At 34.2% G+C, this 16,740-nt stretch overlaps 1 protein-coding gene across 2 annotated transcripts in view; it reads right to left on the bottom strand.

Moving 5' to 3' along the window:
* Positions 1 to 4,440: 4,440 nt before the first annotated feature.
* Positions 4,441 to 16,740, bottom strand: part of LOC132550251 (radixin-like) — a 33,197-nt gene continuing 20,897 nt past the window's right edge. For both annotated transcript variants that reach the window (XM_060214297.1, XM_060214296.1), the window contains exons 9-14: positions 16,607 to 16,703; positions 15,453 to 15,789; positions 14,868 to 15,028; positions 11,134 to 11,362; positions 9,558 to 9,646; positions 4,441 to 7,438 (exon numbers count right to left, since the gene is read on the bottom strand). In XM_060214297.1, the coding sequence (XP_060070280.1) occupies positions 7,274 to 7,438; positions 9,558 to 9,646; positions 11,134 to 11,362; positions 14,868 to 15,028; positions 15,453 to 15,789; positions 16,607 to 16,703 (1,078 nt within the window). In that variant the 3' untranslated portion in view covers positions 4,441 to 7,273. The remainder of the gene's footprint in view (positions 7,439 to 9,557; positions 9,647 to 11,133; positions 11,363 to 14,867; positions 15,029 to 15,452; positions 15,790 to 16,606; positions 16,704 to 16,740) is intronic.

Below are 16,740 nucleotides of genomic sequence, written 5' to 3'. Positions count from 1 at the left end.
GAAAGTTACTGAGTAAGTGTCACAAAAATAACTTCATTAATGATAGTAAGACTTAAGTGATATGTTTTAAGCACTTAGGAGTCAGCCAGTGATAATATATGCACACCACCATAACTGTGATCATAATAATTCTTATCATTTCCAGCAAACATTGAACAAATTTATTCTCAAAAATCCAAATTTCCTTTAATAAACTTCACCAGAGGTGAACAGGGGTTTTTCAGCAGTCAAAAATGCCAAAAGTTATGGACACATGCTTGGACTCACAACTCAAAGACACATGCTTGGACTCACGACACATGCTTGGACTCACGACACCTGCTTGGGACTCATGACTCACGACACATGCTTGGACTCATGACATATGCTTGGACTCACGACACATGCATGGACTCATGACACATGCTTGGACTCACGACACATGCATGGACTCACGACACATGATACCGAACAAAAGGCAATCACAATGGGTCATTATGAAACATTCTCCTGGGTGACCTAAAAATGTTGAGAGAGAAAAAAAAAAAGGAGGAGCAGTAACTCATTGAAATATTTTTGAAATAAGATGTTATTCCTGAAATCATAACCTCATGTTATAGTTTTAAAGCTCACCAAGTTAAAAAGATAGTAGTTAAAATCTGATAGGGGAGATAAACATGATGAAAACAAGGGACAGTAACTCTTCCAAAAACAGTTGAATCAAACTGTCATTCACGAAAACACAACACTATATCATGATGATTAAATCTACCAAGTTTGACAGAGATCGGATGAAAAAGCAATCAAATAAAACTCTCTGTGGGGAAAATAGAACTTTATGTCATGGTGATTAAGCCTATTAAGAGATTACCGGTAGTTGAGAATACAAACAATTCAAACTGTTATGAATGTTATGTAGTCTGCAGTGGGCAAAATAGTGACACCACATCATGGTAAAGTATTATCTCCAGTGCTGTTGACATTTATTGAAGCAAAATTGTGACATTAGTCAAAAACAACTGAGAGAAAAGCATCCCCGAACAGTTAACACTGTCATCACCAAATGATGTTGAGCTTAAGATGTGATTCTGATGGTATGCTGCCTTACTTGGTCTCCAATCATGGACCCTGCCATCTGTCGAGCTAAGTAAAAAGCAGCATTCATCAGCGTACTCTTCATCAAGACCTTGTTGGTGATCGTATGCCCATTGTAGTCATGTGAATTCCAGTCAACAGATGATGTTTTACTAGTCAGCTCGAGTGAAGTCAACAGATGATGTTTTACTAGTCAGCTAGAGTGAAGTCAACAGATGATGTTTTACTAGTCAGCTAGAGTGAAGTCAACAGATGATGTTTTACTAGTCAGCTAGAGTGAAGTCAACAGATGATGTTTTACTAGTCAGCTAGAGTGAAGTCAACAGATGATGTTTTACTAGTCAGCTTGAGTGAAGTCAACAGATGATGTTTTACTAGTCAGCTAGAGTGAAGTCAACAGATGATGTTTTACTAGTCAGCTAGAGTGAGGTCAACAGATGATGTTTTACTAGTCAGCTAGAGAGAAGTCAACAGATGATGTTTTACTAGTCAGCTAGAGAGAAGTCAACAGATGATGTTTTACTAGTTAGCTCGATTGAAGTCAATAGATGATGTTTTACTAGTCAGCTTGAGTGAAGTCAATAGATGATGTTTTACTAGTCAGCTAGAGTGAAGTCAACAGATGATGTTTTACTAGTCAGCTAGAGAGAAGTCAACAGATGATGTTTTACTAGTCAGCTAGAGAGAAGTCAACAGATGATGTTTTACTAGTCAGCTAGAGAGAAGTCAACAGATGATGTTTTACTAGTTAGCTCGATTGAAGTCAATAGATGATGTTTTACTAGTCAGCTTGAGTGAAGTCAATAGATGATGTTTTACTAGTCAGCTAGAGTGAAGTCAACAGATGATGTAGAGTGAGGTCAATTGATGATGTTTTACTAGTCAGCTCGATTGAAGTCAATAGATGATGTTTTACTAGTCAGCTTGAGTGAAGTCAATAGATGATGTTTTACTAGTCAGCTAGAGTGAAGTCAACAGATGATGTAGAGTGAGGTCAATTGATGATGTTTTACTAGTCAGCTAGAGTGAAGTCAACAGATGATGTTTTACTAGTCAGCTTGAGTGAAGTCAATAGATGATGTTTTACTAGTCAGCTTGAGTGAAGTCAACAGATGATGTTTTACTAGTCAGCTAGAGTGAAGTCAACAGATGATGTTTTACTAGTCAGCTAGAGTGAGGTCAATAGATGATGTTTTACTAGTCAGCTTGAGTGAAGTCAACAGATGATGTTTTACTAGTTAGCTAGAGTGAAGTCAACAGATGATGTTTTACTAGTCAGCTAGAGTGAAGTCAACAGCTGATGTTTTACTAGTCAGCTAGAGTGTGGTCAATAGATGATGTTTTACTAGTTAGCTAGAGTGTGGTCAACAGATGATGTTTTACTAGTTAGCTAGAGTGAAGTCAACAGATGATGTTTTACTAGTCAGCTAGAGTGAAGTCAACAGCTGATGTTTTACTAGTCAGCTAGAGTGAAGTCAACAAATGATGTTTTACTAGTCAGCTAGAGAGAAGTCAACAGATGATGTTTTACTAGTCAGCTGGAGTGAAGTCAACAGATGATGTTTTACTAGTCAGCTAGAGTGAAGTCAACAGATGATGTTTTACTAGTCAGCTAGAGTGAGGTCAATAGATGATGTTTTACTAGTCAGCTCGAGTGTGGTCAACAGATGATGTTTTACTAGTCAGCTAGAGTGAAGTCAACAGATGATGTTTTACTAGTCAGCTAGAGTGAAGTCAACAGATGATGTTTTACTAGTCAGCTAGAGTGAGGTAAATAGATGATGTTTTACTAGTTAGCTTGAGTGAAGTCAACAGATGATGTTTTACTAGTCGGCTAGAGTGAAGTCAACAGATGATGTTTTACTAGTCAGCTTGAGTAAAGTCAACAGCTGATGTTTTACTAGTCAGCTTGAGTGTGGTCAACAGATGATGTTTTACTAGTCAGCTCGAGTGTGGTCAACAGATGATGTTTTACTAGTCAGCTAGAGTGAAGTCAACAGATGTTGTTTTACTAGTTAGCTAGAGTGAAGTCAACAAATGATGTTTTACTAGTCAGCTAGAGTGAAGTCAACAAATGATGTTTTACTAGTCAGCTAGAGAGAAGTCAACAGATGATGTTTTACTAGTCAGCTTGAGTAAAGTCAACAGCTGATGTTTTACTAGTCAGCTTGAGTGTGGTCAACAGATGATGTTTTACTAGTCAGCTCGAGTGTGGTCAACAGATGATGTTTTACTAGTCAGCTAGAGTGAAGTCAACAGATGTTGTTTTACTAGTTAGCTAGAGTGAAGTCAACAAATGATGTTTTACTAGTCAGCTAGAGTGAAGTCAACAAATGATGTTTTACTAGTCAGCTAGAGAGAAGTCAACAGATGATGTTTTACTAGTCAGCTAGAGTGAAGTCAACAGATGATGTTTTACTAGTCAGCTAGAATGAAGTCGTCTACCTATGGGTCTAATGTTTGACGATGGTAAATGGGGATCGCCTTGCCTGTCTACACAGAACTCCATCTTCATCTGTCTTTCGAGGTCTTCCAGACTTTGGACACATCAACATGCCTGGTTTGGTTCATATGCTGTACTAACTGAGAAATAACAAAATGGCTGTCATAAAAGCATGCAGCTACTTCCCTGTATGTTATACCACCTTTTACCATTGAAGAGGCTTTCCATTTGTCAATTTTTGTATTGTTTTAAAGAATTAAATGTCATACTAGACCACCAACTAATAGAAAGCTTATAAACATCTAGTGATACAATTGTAACAAGTTTAGTGAACAGCAGATGACATAAGTTACCAATACTGGTCTCCAAGTAAATGCAGAAAAAGTAAAGCACTGACAGGTCACAGAGCTGCCCCCTGTCACATGGCTATGTATGACCTATAACCGTATCACTGAGGATGATGTTCAACATTTGGACTTAAAAACGACAAGGATATAAAACATTATACATGTACTGTGGTGCCAATCTTGTTTCCCTGCATTAATGGAAATTTTCTGTTCCACTTACATTTCATATATCCTCTTTACTATGAACAGTCTGTGTCATTGTCTGAGGTGAGATGTTAGTGATGTGTCTGGCTCAGAGATAACACCAGTAATACAGGACAGCATACAAACTCAATATTCACTAGAAATACAGACTGGTCAGTATGTGCTCTTTGATCATAAAGTTTTTGAAGTCTGTCGCCCAATCAACTGACCTTTCTTTTTGACCAAGGTCAAACTCTATATCTTGATGTAATTTGATGTGTATTTGTCATTAAATACTGAAGTTATGAGCCAGAAATTGTGGAAGGACAGACAGTGTGATTACAAAAGGGCATTCTACCTCAGATATAAGGCCCTAATAAACAACTCAATTCATTGTACCATTACTCCAATGATTTTATTTTGACAATTACATATCATTATTCATTTATAGATGGTATATGTTTTTTCCATGAGACATCTTTGATTAATAATATAATCTACATACTATTTGGAGCAAACATTTTTGCATCTATGGACATGCTACGGTTTAGCTTACCTAGTGATACTTCAGTAAAGGGTGCAAAATCCATCTTTGTGACCGTTATCAACAGCTGATGCAAAAATTCCATTTTAACTGTTACAAGCCTTCATCGATTCAGGTTTAAAGTGAGTATAGATAAAACTGCAGGCAAGATAATTTGGTACAACAAACTGCCTTAACTTAATGGGTCTTCATGACAATTTACTACCTTTTATTTGTAAACAAAATCAACCATATTGAATATAACTACAAATCAATCCCTGTGATCTGACCTAGTTAATGGAAAGACATTTGACATTACAAGCTTTCTACAACCAGCAATACTGCATAGCTTCAAGGAAAATTGAAATGGTTTTCTTTTTTAAATCAGGCTACACAACCCAGACCAGTGGTAGAATGATAAAAAGATTTTACAACAAAATATCTCCAGCTGGCAGCTACTGTCACTATGATTGAATGGACAATGTTAATTCCTAGTTTGTCCCACAAACCAAACAGGAATGATGTCAAGGTGTAGAATGTGGGAGACACGAGTAATCAATGATATCAAAAACAAAGTTATGAAGATTTTCATGTCAACTATGAACACAACATTTTTTCCCAAATACAGTACTAAATAATAACTGGTACAGATGTCAACAATATCTTAATGAATATGTAATTGTTTGTCCGTGATAGCACAGATAAAGCACTTGTTTTCATCCCTTACATTACTGCAAACTCTCCAAAATCTAATACATCATTAGGGCTCAAATGTGGTCAGTACATATATTGAACACTTGAGAACATATTCATGGCTTGGTAAGTACATTTCATCAATTAAATTAGTAGAAGTTGATAATACGTAATAGTTACATAACCAACTACAACTGCCTCATCAAACCTGTATTATTACAATTCCTTTAGCAAAACACCATTTATTTAACTTCAATTTTGAAATAAAATATACCAAAAATTCAGTTTAAGGGTTACTTATCTCATAAAGTATTAGGATTATATAATTAAGAAAATAACACTTTGTTAGAAACATGCACCTTTATACTTCCATATGTACAGATACATTTTGGAATGAAAATTTCTTGTTCCATTTTATGGCTGTAAGGTTTCTATGAATCAAACAATGGAAGTTATATAACTTCAAGCTAAATATATAAACATGGTATACCCCAATGGTTCCTTCAACACTACATATATACTCTGCTTAGACTCACCACTTGTTTTGAGTAATGAAAAGCTATACGAAAGTTAAACACAGACATATGTATAAAATAATACTAAATACCATGAGGACAGTGAACTAATTCAGAGCGATGATTATAATGTAAAGGGTTTGTTCTTTATAAATCTAACTATACATTGTAACACCAACACTTCAGCTATGACAAAGATACCATCCAAAACATGAAAATGAAATACACATGTAAATACAGGACAAAATCAATCTCCAATCACATAAAAAATTAACAAAAAAGTAATATTATTACAGTAGAAATATAATAAATTGAATACATTTTCTGTGTATATTTTTAACTAAATAATGAAAATGATAAAAGAGCAGGGCTTCGCTTTATCATACTTGAAAGTCATCTATTTGGTGTCAGCAGGATATGGGTATAACCGATTTGTACTTCTAAATATATTTTGTGTTACCCTAATCTACTGGAATGGAAACTGATGAAATACAACTGGTGCATCAATAAGTACACATCAGAACTGATTTTCATAATGCATAGGACGATTGTTACAGAAAATATTACAATAAAGTTACATCCAGGAAGTAATTGTCTTCATTACAACATATTAGAAAAACTGTGTTTCGATATTACATTTAACTCCACTAGTGGTTACTGAAATGTAGAAAGTTGAAATAAATATTTCAGGTGTAAAAAATAGGAACATAATTAAATTTGTTAATTATCAAGTAACTGATTTATACTTTGATTACAGTTTAAGGTAAGCTATGTGCATAAATCTTTACTCTGCTTTTTGAATAATCCCTTCAATGGTCAATCTCTTAACTTATACTATTAAAGTATAACCAGATTCATTTAGTGAAACAGGTCATGAAATATGGAAGGATACCAGTATATTCATTTACATTACAAAGATAATCTGCTTACAGTACTAAAAAGTCCTTAATTAGTACAAGAGTCTTCAAATATTACATAAATATAATAATTCTGGTAAAGTATTTGAAATCCATTTAAGTAACAATTTGCAGTAGGTAGGAAGAGAAAGCAATGAAGGAAAGAGGAGAGTGAGAGACAGTAGATATGGATCACACCCATAGTGCACCATTCTGTGAACTATCGTTCTGACAACCCTCTATATACCTTTCATATAATTCAATATTTACAGAAGAGGAAATTCTCAAATATCAATAGTAGTTTATGTTAAACTCATCTCCACATTTTTCAACTTTCAACACATTCCTTTATACGTACATGAAATGTCATACATATATATTTTTGTATCATATATATACTTGCAACAAACTGATATGAATCCTATACATCCTCAAGTAAAAAATAGACGTTTGTTCTGGAGATGTGTGCCGTTTCCTTTCTGTTACGTAAGTCTATATATAACAGACACAAACTGTATCTGGACAAATGTCGACCATCATTACAACAGCGTGTCACTACACCCAAGCTCAATCACAAAGGAGATGGCATGGTGTGCGTCTTAGAGACATTCAAACTCATCTATTCGCTTCTTGGTGTTGCCTTGTCTGATCTGTTTTAGCGTCTTGTACTTGTCACGACCCTGTTTGACATTCTCTGTGTGGAGGATATCATTATGTGTTTCTTTTCCTTCAATCCTGGCTTTCTCAAGTTCTGCACTCAGAGACTGAAATATGATCAATAACAAGGTTCAAGTAGTATCAATAAAAAGGAAAACAAGCAAATTCATGGAATTTATATCCCCTGCTTTCCAAACATATTGTTAGTAAATATTTTAGAGGTTAGGAGTAAACATGTCATAATGCTATGTAGAATGATATATTCTCTTGAGCTATGATGTATTGCTTTAAAGCCAAAGAAAGATGTAAAGGATTATAGAGAGTAGATGTTTTATTGGACATTTAACAAAAACTGACCGACAAACGAAATGAAAGGATATCTAATTAGTATGCATAGATATTAACAGATGATGCTGATTGCTGAACTCAGTCTTATGTGCCCTAATATCCATCTGCTGACCAAGTTTCATCTAAATCGGATTATATTTAGGGAAGTTAGAGCACGGAAATGAACCTACCAATGCAATCAAAGGATACCTCATTAGTATTAGTATGCATAATTATGAACAGATGACACTGATAGTCTACCTCAGTCTTAATGACCCCAATATGCATCTGCTGACCAAATTTCACCCAAATTGGATATTTGGGGAAGTTAGAACACAGAAACGAAAGTGTGACATCAGATAGATGGACGGACAAACCCAAATTAATATCCCCCGTTTCGGTGAAAGCGGGGAATAATTAAATCTGTAGAATAATGCATACAAAATAATTCTTTTTTTTTTTCGATCAAATTCTAACACTAATAAAAATTTCCCTGTGTGACAAAATGTGATACCAAATTTTCAAAAATGTGATTACAAGATTTGAAGTTTAAATCATGAACATTTATGAACCATTATGAAGTAATTGTCTCCCCTTGTCCATAATTTATTACCAAAGAGAAAAGTAACACCACCCATTTCCCGTAAATTCTTAAAGCTAAGTTATTGTCTAAGTGCTGATTAGATTATCACATTGTATCAATACTGAACAAATTTCATACAATCCACATCTAGATAAAGTTGATATGTAGAAATCAATCTAGTGCTGTGTGATGTCAATTTATTTTTTATATGAATATTGCTCGAGGTTTCCTATGATACAGTTAAACTTCTATGAATCAAACTTTGATGATTCAAATTTCTCGATGTACCAAAGTTTTTGTCTGATCCCAAATGTTATTCTCATAAATTACTACTAACTTACCCCTTTATTAATCAAAATGTTATAAATCAAACTTTTCGATGCATCAAAAATTTTTCGCACAGCATAAGCTATATGACAACACAGTCATTGACACCTCATGATTTGAAAAAATATTTACCTGTATTGTACAATGAAGAGTGCTGCCTAAGAATGGGATTACTATAGCCTGCTATCATTGGCTCTGTGTTACGAGGTTAACTAAGGACTGGACACAGATCAGAATTTAATTGCTTATTTACAAGCCATTTGCGTAACTTTTCAGTTTTAAGCATAAAAGCATGAGAAACACAGTGATTTATCAGTCAATCATGCATTCTCCAACTGATTCAGACTAGCCGTCATCAGAACATCGCCAAACACTCTTGTAATTTCCAAGACCGAAGATGAGTGATGTTAGTGCTGTCATTTCTGAACAGAATACATTATGATATTAATAATTTGCTTTCTTTGAAATTCATGAGGGCCTATAAGGTTTATACATCAGTCTTGAAATAATTATTGTAACACCTGAAGGCCACTTTAATGCTGTATGCCGTTTCATTTAAAACTGATCCGTAAAATGCATATACTGTGTACTAGGCACGAATGTAGTTGTAAGCATGAATGAAAATGTTTTATTTAAAGATGAAAATGCATCTTTTTATTTAAACTTGTGTTTTGGTATTTGTTGTGTTTGCTCAGGTAGAAATATGGTGTCATCAACTATATATAGCCATGAACATGAAAACATCAATAAAACCCACCACGAAAGATTCAAAGTCTCGATGTATCAAATTGTTTTGGTAGCCCCTTGAACTTTGAAACAACAAAGTTTGACTGTATTTAGTTATCTTACAGAAACTACAGTGTACAGAAAGAGAGCATCTTATACCATAAACCATCAATTTTTTAATGGGCTTAACTAACGTTTCATCACAATATTTGCAGTTTTCCCATTCTATTTTTACCAGTGACAGCTAGTTATTTAATACTTACCTCAAGTCTGTTCTTATTGCTTTCAGACGAGTATACATCTCTGTCTTCCTCTGGACGTGGAACATTCTCACCACCCTTAAGATCAGCCGCTATTTAAAGAGAATATTAGTTTATTCAAACGGGTTAACTATTAATCACAACTATTAAAATATTCATCAAAATGGATGTCCATGTCTATTATAGTAACATCACATTTAAAAGACAGTGTACATCCTAAAGGTTAAAGATAACTGTATTGTACATCACAAGTCAGTCCTTTCGACAGGAAATACAACAAATACAGACTTAACTTCAAACAATCGAACAAAAGATATACAGATCACACACATTCCTCTTACACATGCTTTGCTAGACGACTGCATGAGCTGATTCATAGACTTCTAATGAAGGGAACTAGTGTAAAATGATCTTGGGGTTCATAACCTTGCATCAAAGTCCATCATTTAGTCCTACTATTCTGATTTCAGAAGTAGCACTTCACATTTAGTCATATTACTTTGACTGCAGAAGGTCTAAACAGCTAGTCATGTCACTTTGACTGCAGAAGGTCTGAACAGCTAGCCATGTCACTTTGACTGCAGAAGGTCTGAACAGCTAGTCATGTCACTTTGACTGCAGAAGGTCTGAACAGCTAGTCATGTCACTTTGACTGCAGAAGGTCTGTACAGCTAGTCATGTCACTTTGACTGCAGAAGGTCTGAACAGCTTGTCATATCACTTTGACTGCAGAAGAAGGTCTGTACATTTTGTAATTGTGACTGCAGAAGAAATCTATTTATTTCAGGACTTTTTCTGGGTAAATCGGTAAAAAGGTCTCTGACTTAAATTGGAAAATATCATTTACATTTCGACAAAATATTTCTATCAACAAAAAAATAACATATTGACTAAACTTTTCATTCATATTGCTTTTATTGAATTATAAAGACAGAATTCTTAATTTTTTTTGTACCTAAAAATACTGACCAAAGTGTACAGGGTTTGATTGACCCTCAATGCAAATAAGCATCGGGTTTGGAAAATTGTCCCTACCCTAAACAGCCACTGAACTGTCATTAAACAGAAACCTCTTTCTAAAGTTGGAATGATGTCCACCAATTCTATTAGTTAAGATAAAGAGCATTTATGCCAACACCTGGCTATAGGCCTGTCATTACATGTGTTAATTGACAGGCCTGACATTATGCATGTCAGTTTGAACTGAAACAATTGGCTTTTTATAGGAAGTGTCAAGTTTTCTACTATTGTTTGCATCTTTTCATCCTTATAGATTTCATAATCTCTCTTTCTAAACATTTAATTTTGGTCATAAAACATGCTATTACGGTTCAAATATGCATCATCATCAGATTGGAGAAATAAATTTTGGAATTAGGAAAATTGACACCTAATTCTGATTGGGAAGTATATCAGTCCGTGAGACACGTCAGAAAAAGCCCTGAATTTAGTCACATTAGTTTAACAGATTCTCCAATAGTAATTCAGATAGCATGACCTGAATTATGATTCATGATAGAAAACTCTATATGCTATATACAATAACAAGGGTGACAAATTTATTATCTTTGGAACTCACATTCATCTTCAGACTCTTTCATTTGCGAGAGTTTCTCTTCCATGTCAAGACGCGACTGTTCTGCCTCCCTAAACTCCCGTTCCTTCTGTTCGCGCATCGCCCGTTCCTCCTCGGCCTGAATACGTGCAGCCTCAATCTTTGCCTGGAGACTCTCTTGCTCTTGCAACTGGTTCTGATACGCCTCATTTTGGTCCTTCAACTCCATCATTTTTTGCCTCAATTCCTCTTCCTAATAAAAATCCAAGCACAGAATGAATTTCAATCTTTTCTATTAAAACTATAATAGGCATCATTTACAAATTACCTACATATTTCTTGTTTTTCCTTATAACATCACGTTAGAAATGACAAAGCAAAGGTATCACATGTACAGTTCCTGATAATGAATACTACATAATGTAATTGATAGACTCCACAATACGTCATACAACCTATTTATTTTTATGACAAAATTCTTTTATCTTTGCACTAAATATAACCTGGTGTATTCTGACTCTCCTTATCAGTCTCTTTTAAAAGCAATTTTATTTCATTTGAAATAAACATTTCCATTCCATGCAGTATGCATGAAAGTGGCTTCCCCCTGGTTTTCTATATTTTTAACTGATCTAGTATGATATTTCTGTCTTGCCTTAATACTTTTAAAATGCATACAATGTACAGGAAAACATTTCTGTACTTTTCAAATTCCCATCAGACAGCCTGTGAGCTAGCCTTTGTCACATGATTTGTTTTACTGAATACAGAATAGATACCAACAAAACAACAATCTATGCTTAATTATTACAGACATTTTCTCAGCTATGCCCCATACCTTCTTCATTCATCTAAAAACCCTTTTGATATGATGAAAGATGATAATGCTACATTGGCAAAAAGCTTTACATTTCATGGTCAAACATTTTCTATGGTTGTATTATGGATGCTCCTAAATTCCTTTCACAATAAAAGAGGGATGTCACCAAATATTAATTTGGTAGGGTGGTATTTGATAAGAAATGTTATATTTTAAACATTGCAATCATGTGAAAACCAGCAGGAACCTTTTTTTTAAATCAAGAATTTTAGCAGGACCATTTTTTTCAATCAAGAATACCACCTTGAACCTTTTTTCTCAATCACATCTTCAATATTAAAACAAAGGCAATTCATATTGTTAAATTTGAATTACAGGATTTTTCTGTGGTTGTTGGTTGTAACACTCATTACATTTTTTGTATATGGTATTTGTTAGTCACTTATGTGTGTGTATAATATTTGTAAATACTTGCATGCAAAATTTTGCAGGTTAACAAAGCTAGAGTTTGCTAACCAAATATTCTAGTGGTTGAATTTCTCATATTTCAATACATTTTCTCTCTGAATGAAGACGTGGATAAGCACAAGAAAAACAATGTTTTTTCAGGTTTATCATCAAAATCAGAACAAGAGACCCATGGGCTTTAACAGTCTTCTGACAAAAAAATTTTCAGCAGGGAGACATTATTTTTTCTACTTTAAATGAAATCTTACTAAGAAGCTGTTTTCCATGATTCAGATAGTAGTTTTGGTGAAGAGTTGGCAACTGTAACAAGTGTTACCTATTTTTTAACAGTAAAGTTGGAGCTCAATCCAACTGGTGAAACTTGAGAGGAAGTTTGAAATAGGTGTTGCACAGGAAAACCATGATTGCGCAATCATGTTACAAAATGGCCTCCCTAGTTTCCGTATCAAAGTTTTGACACGCTTGAAAAATAACAACACTTTGTTGGCTACCTTTCCTTAACATTCCCACCAATTTTTAGCTGAATGGCACTAGTGGCACTGAAGAAGTTTAAAATATGTTTTTCAAGATGGCAGCCATCACAGATTTCAGACATACCCAAAAAATGCCAACACTTGGTCAGGACCATATCAGTATCATTTCATGCAAGTTTGAGCGCAATCCCATTGGTGGGACTTGAAGAAGACATTTGAAAAGTCGAAAGTTCACGCACATTGGATGGTGAATGGCAGACGACGATGTACAAAGCAGGATGGCTATAGGTCATCATCACTCTTCAGATGACCTCAGAAGCAAACATTTATGAACAGAATAAAGGCAATATGATATCTCTCCTTTATCCTTCAACCTAACTGAATATATTGTGTATGTTGATACTGTAAAAGCTGTTTTTCTGAGTTGATTTATTTTTTTCACATAATCCGAAAAAGGTACAAAATCATGTAAATAAAACACCTTAATAAAAAAATTGATGTTGAAAATAGTACTGCATTTCATGACTTCCTTGATAATTTGAACCTTTTCAGGTTTAATGTTTTGGTAATATATAGGAAATTTTGAACAAAACAAACTTCAGAGTATGTTTCAGTACAACTTACTTCAATATTCTCTCCGTTAAATACACACCAAGTATATAATTTTGAATTGTGCATTACAAAACTCCTAGATATGTATCAATATCTACACGTGTACATAACTACTATATAATGTTATTTTGGATACAGTGATTATGCATGATACACAAATGTTAATTCCAAAAATAGTGGAGTACATAAATAATTTGAAAGGGTCAATAACTTAATCTTGTACCTGGGATCCCTCATGTTAAATTTCAACAAAATCAAAAGTATGAATACAATGAAGTGCCACCATGTGTTTGACAGAGCAGATTAAGAATTATTATTGTTACCCAATTAAAATATCATGAAAGAGTAGAATCCATTTTGGTAACAAAATAAATTCATATTGTTCTTCAATGTTATCTTTACAAAAGCTGGACTACTTAATTCTTGCCATGCTCCATCATTATGACTTGTTAAAAATTGTGCATCTGATCTGATAACATGAACCCACAACTGACAGAAAATGTAAGAAATAACAGTAATATTTTCCTAAATTATGAAATTGAAAAAATTTCATCCCAGAAAACTGGATTATTTGAAAGAAGCATTAAAAAAATCTTCAAATGATCTTTAAATAAGAATTAATAAAAGCATGAATCCTATAAATTCAAAATAACCATGAATTAAACTGATTTTTTCTTTTGATAACATGACTGCTCTCCAGATGTGCCAAAACTGCCGACAAAATGCACAATTTATCAATGTCTCCATGTGTGACGATACATACCACATTTATTTGTGTTGATGCCTAGCAAAATGCAATAAAAATGTCTACAAACCATGGTAGTATGTAAGACCAATGATAAATAAAAGAGATTCCACCACCATTCACAATGATATTTCAAACAAGTCAATGATTCCCCTAGTCCTGTTATCATCCTAATACAAGCAAACTCCATGACTGGAAATTTTAAAGCAGTCACATCCATGAGGCATTTTTTCTTCTATTTTTCATTCCATACCCAGAACATTTAGGCTTCTGTTGTTATTTCAGCACCTTAAAGTTTTATCAGCTTTTATTACCAACCACAAACAAGGCCCAATAAGCATTTAGTTGGACTCAGCGTTAGTTTGCGATCTATAATTTTCCACTTCCCAAACAAATCAGAAACCAAAGCAAATATCATACAAGACTTCAGGCAAATATACTGAAGCATCAGAAGCTACTGCTGCTTTGTTGAGGTTTAATAGAACATTCCTGGTCCAAACTACAGTAACATGTTTCATGAGTCTTCAATAAACTAACTTTTTCAGACAATATCTCATAAAAATTACATCCCCTGGCTTCCAATAAACCAACTTTTCAGACAATATCTCATAAAAATTACATATTTCATAAAAAGACATACCAGTTTCTGTTTTTCTGCTTCACTCATTTCCTTCATACTCTCAAGGCGTGATTCAAGTTCGTTCATGCGGTTGGTTGTTTCATCCAGCTGGTTTTGTTTCTCTTCTACTGCAGAGGATAACAAGGCCATCTCATGGAGCTTCCTCTCAATCTCCATACGCTCTGCAATAGACAAAGAAATACAATTATTCCCTTATCTCTTTCCATCAAAATGTATAGAGTACTAGGGACTTTACATCTTAAAAAAAAAACAAAATTCATACATAAACAGTGTCCCAATAGGGTGTCAAGGCACTAAAATGGCCAAAATTTTATATAGTACCATGAATTCCAATTTCATTCTCTTTCTTGCTTCATTTTGATTATGGAAATGAATGTTTTTCCTTCACATGTCATTACTAAGTAAAAGTTTATATATACAGGGTATATCCAACACTTAGAATTTGGATTCACAATGCCATAAGTTATAACAAAGACAGTAATATCTGTATGCTCTTATATATATCAAAATAAAATATTGAAGTTCATTGATTTAGGCCGAGAGCTTCAAAGATTTCTGTTCCAATTTGCAAACATTCCCACTAACCATCCTGTTGCAGTTTGAGCTCTTCTTCTTGCTTTCTAAGTAGTTCCTCTTTAAAGAGAAGTTTTTCCTCCGCCAGACGGCGTTGTTCCTCCGCCAGACGGCATTGTTCATGCGCCAGACGACGTTGTTCCTCGGCTTCTTCTTTGTCCTCCGTAGCCTTTCGCAATTGCAAAGCATCCTCCTTCTTTTGGAGTTTATCCTCCTTTGCTTGTGCTTTCATTTGCTGCACTTCAATAGTGTCAGGTTTGCGACGGCGCATGTAAAGTTCATGGTTTCCCATACAAAGTGCTAGGATCCGTTTGTTTATTCTAAGACGTTCTACATAAAACACAAAGTCCTGTCAAAATAAAAAGGAAATCTCATAAATATCAATTTTCACTACTCAGCAAATATTCTTTTCATTTGAAATTGAAATTTTTTTTTGTTCCACTGACACTTGTGATATCAAACATTACTTTTAAATACATATTATAAGAAAAACCTCTGCTGATCAATTTAGCTAGAGATTCAAGCAAGAAATGCTCTCTACAACGAAAGGTGGATATAGGCTGCCCCAATACTGAAGATAGAATAACATCATGCTGTATTTACAAGAAATCAAGCATGGTCAATTACTCAGCAAGACTTGTTCAAAATTATCAATTCACTAAGTTTTATGATAAGAATGACAGCGCGTAACTTACAAGAAATAATATGGGACTGTAAGCCACCAATGGAGACATTGTTAATTAAAATGTATGTAACGTAAGGCGTGTATTGAAGGCCTTGAAGGCTCCCAAGCAAAACTAGTTCGATAATTGCTATTTCACATTTTAGAAACACATCAAAGAAATAATGAATTATCTATGTGTTATCCATTTGCAAAATTCTATTAAATGTTTTACTTGTGATCTTGATAAACTGGCTTCCGTTGTCTGTTATATCATGTCTGTGTCTGTTATGTCAACATAATGGTTACCACATTGTAAGAAAGTGTGGGGCTTATATTCCGGTGTGCCTTATATGTAGATCAAATAAAAATAAATTGCTAAAAACCAGCACGGTGGCTTATATTTGGATGCGGTTTATAGGTCAGAAAATATGTTAAGTATGCTTGGTAGTAAACATTGAAAAAAAACAGTAAACATTGAAAAAACACATTATAAAATACTTGCAGGTGCTTTCTTGTCAATAGGTTTGATGATAAATTTCTTGTCATTGAAAGAGATATTGCTAATTTCACTCCATGGGAATCCTATTTTTGGTGTCAATCTGGAAATAAGAAAACAAAAACAAACAATATACAGAA

Source organism: Ylistrum balloti, unplaced genomic scaffold (assembly GCF_031769215.1).
Source record: "Ylistrum balloti isolate Yb309-2 unplaced genomic scaffold, AGI_CSIRO_Ybal_v1 Utg370114, whole genome shotgun sequence".
NCBI lineage: Eukaryota > Metazoa > Mollusca > Bivalvia > Pectinida > Pectinidae > Ylistrum > Ylistrum balloti.
Note: the sequence above shows the minus strand (reverse complement) of the source record. Positions and strands in the feature narration are given on the sequence as shown.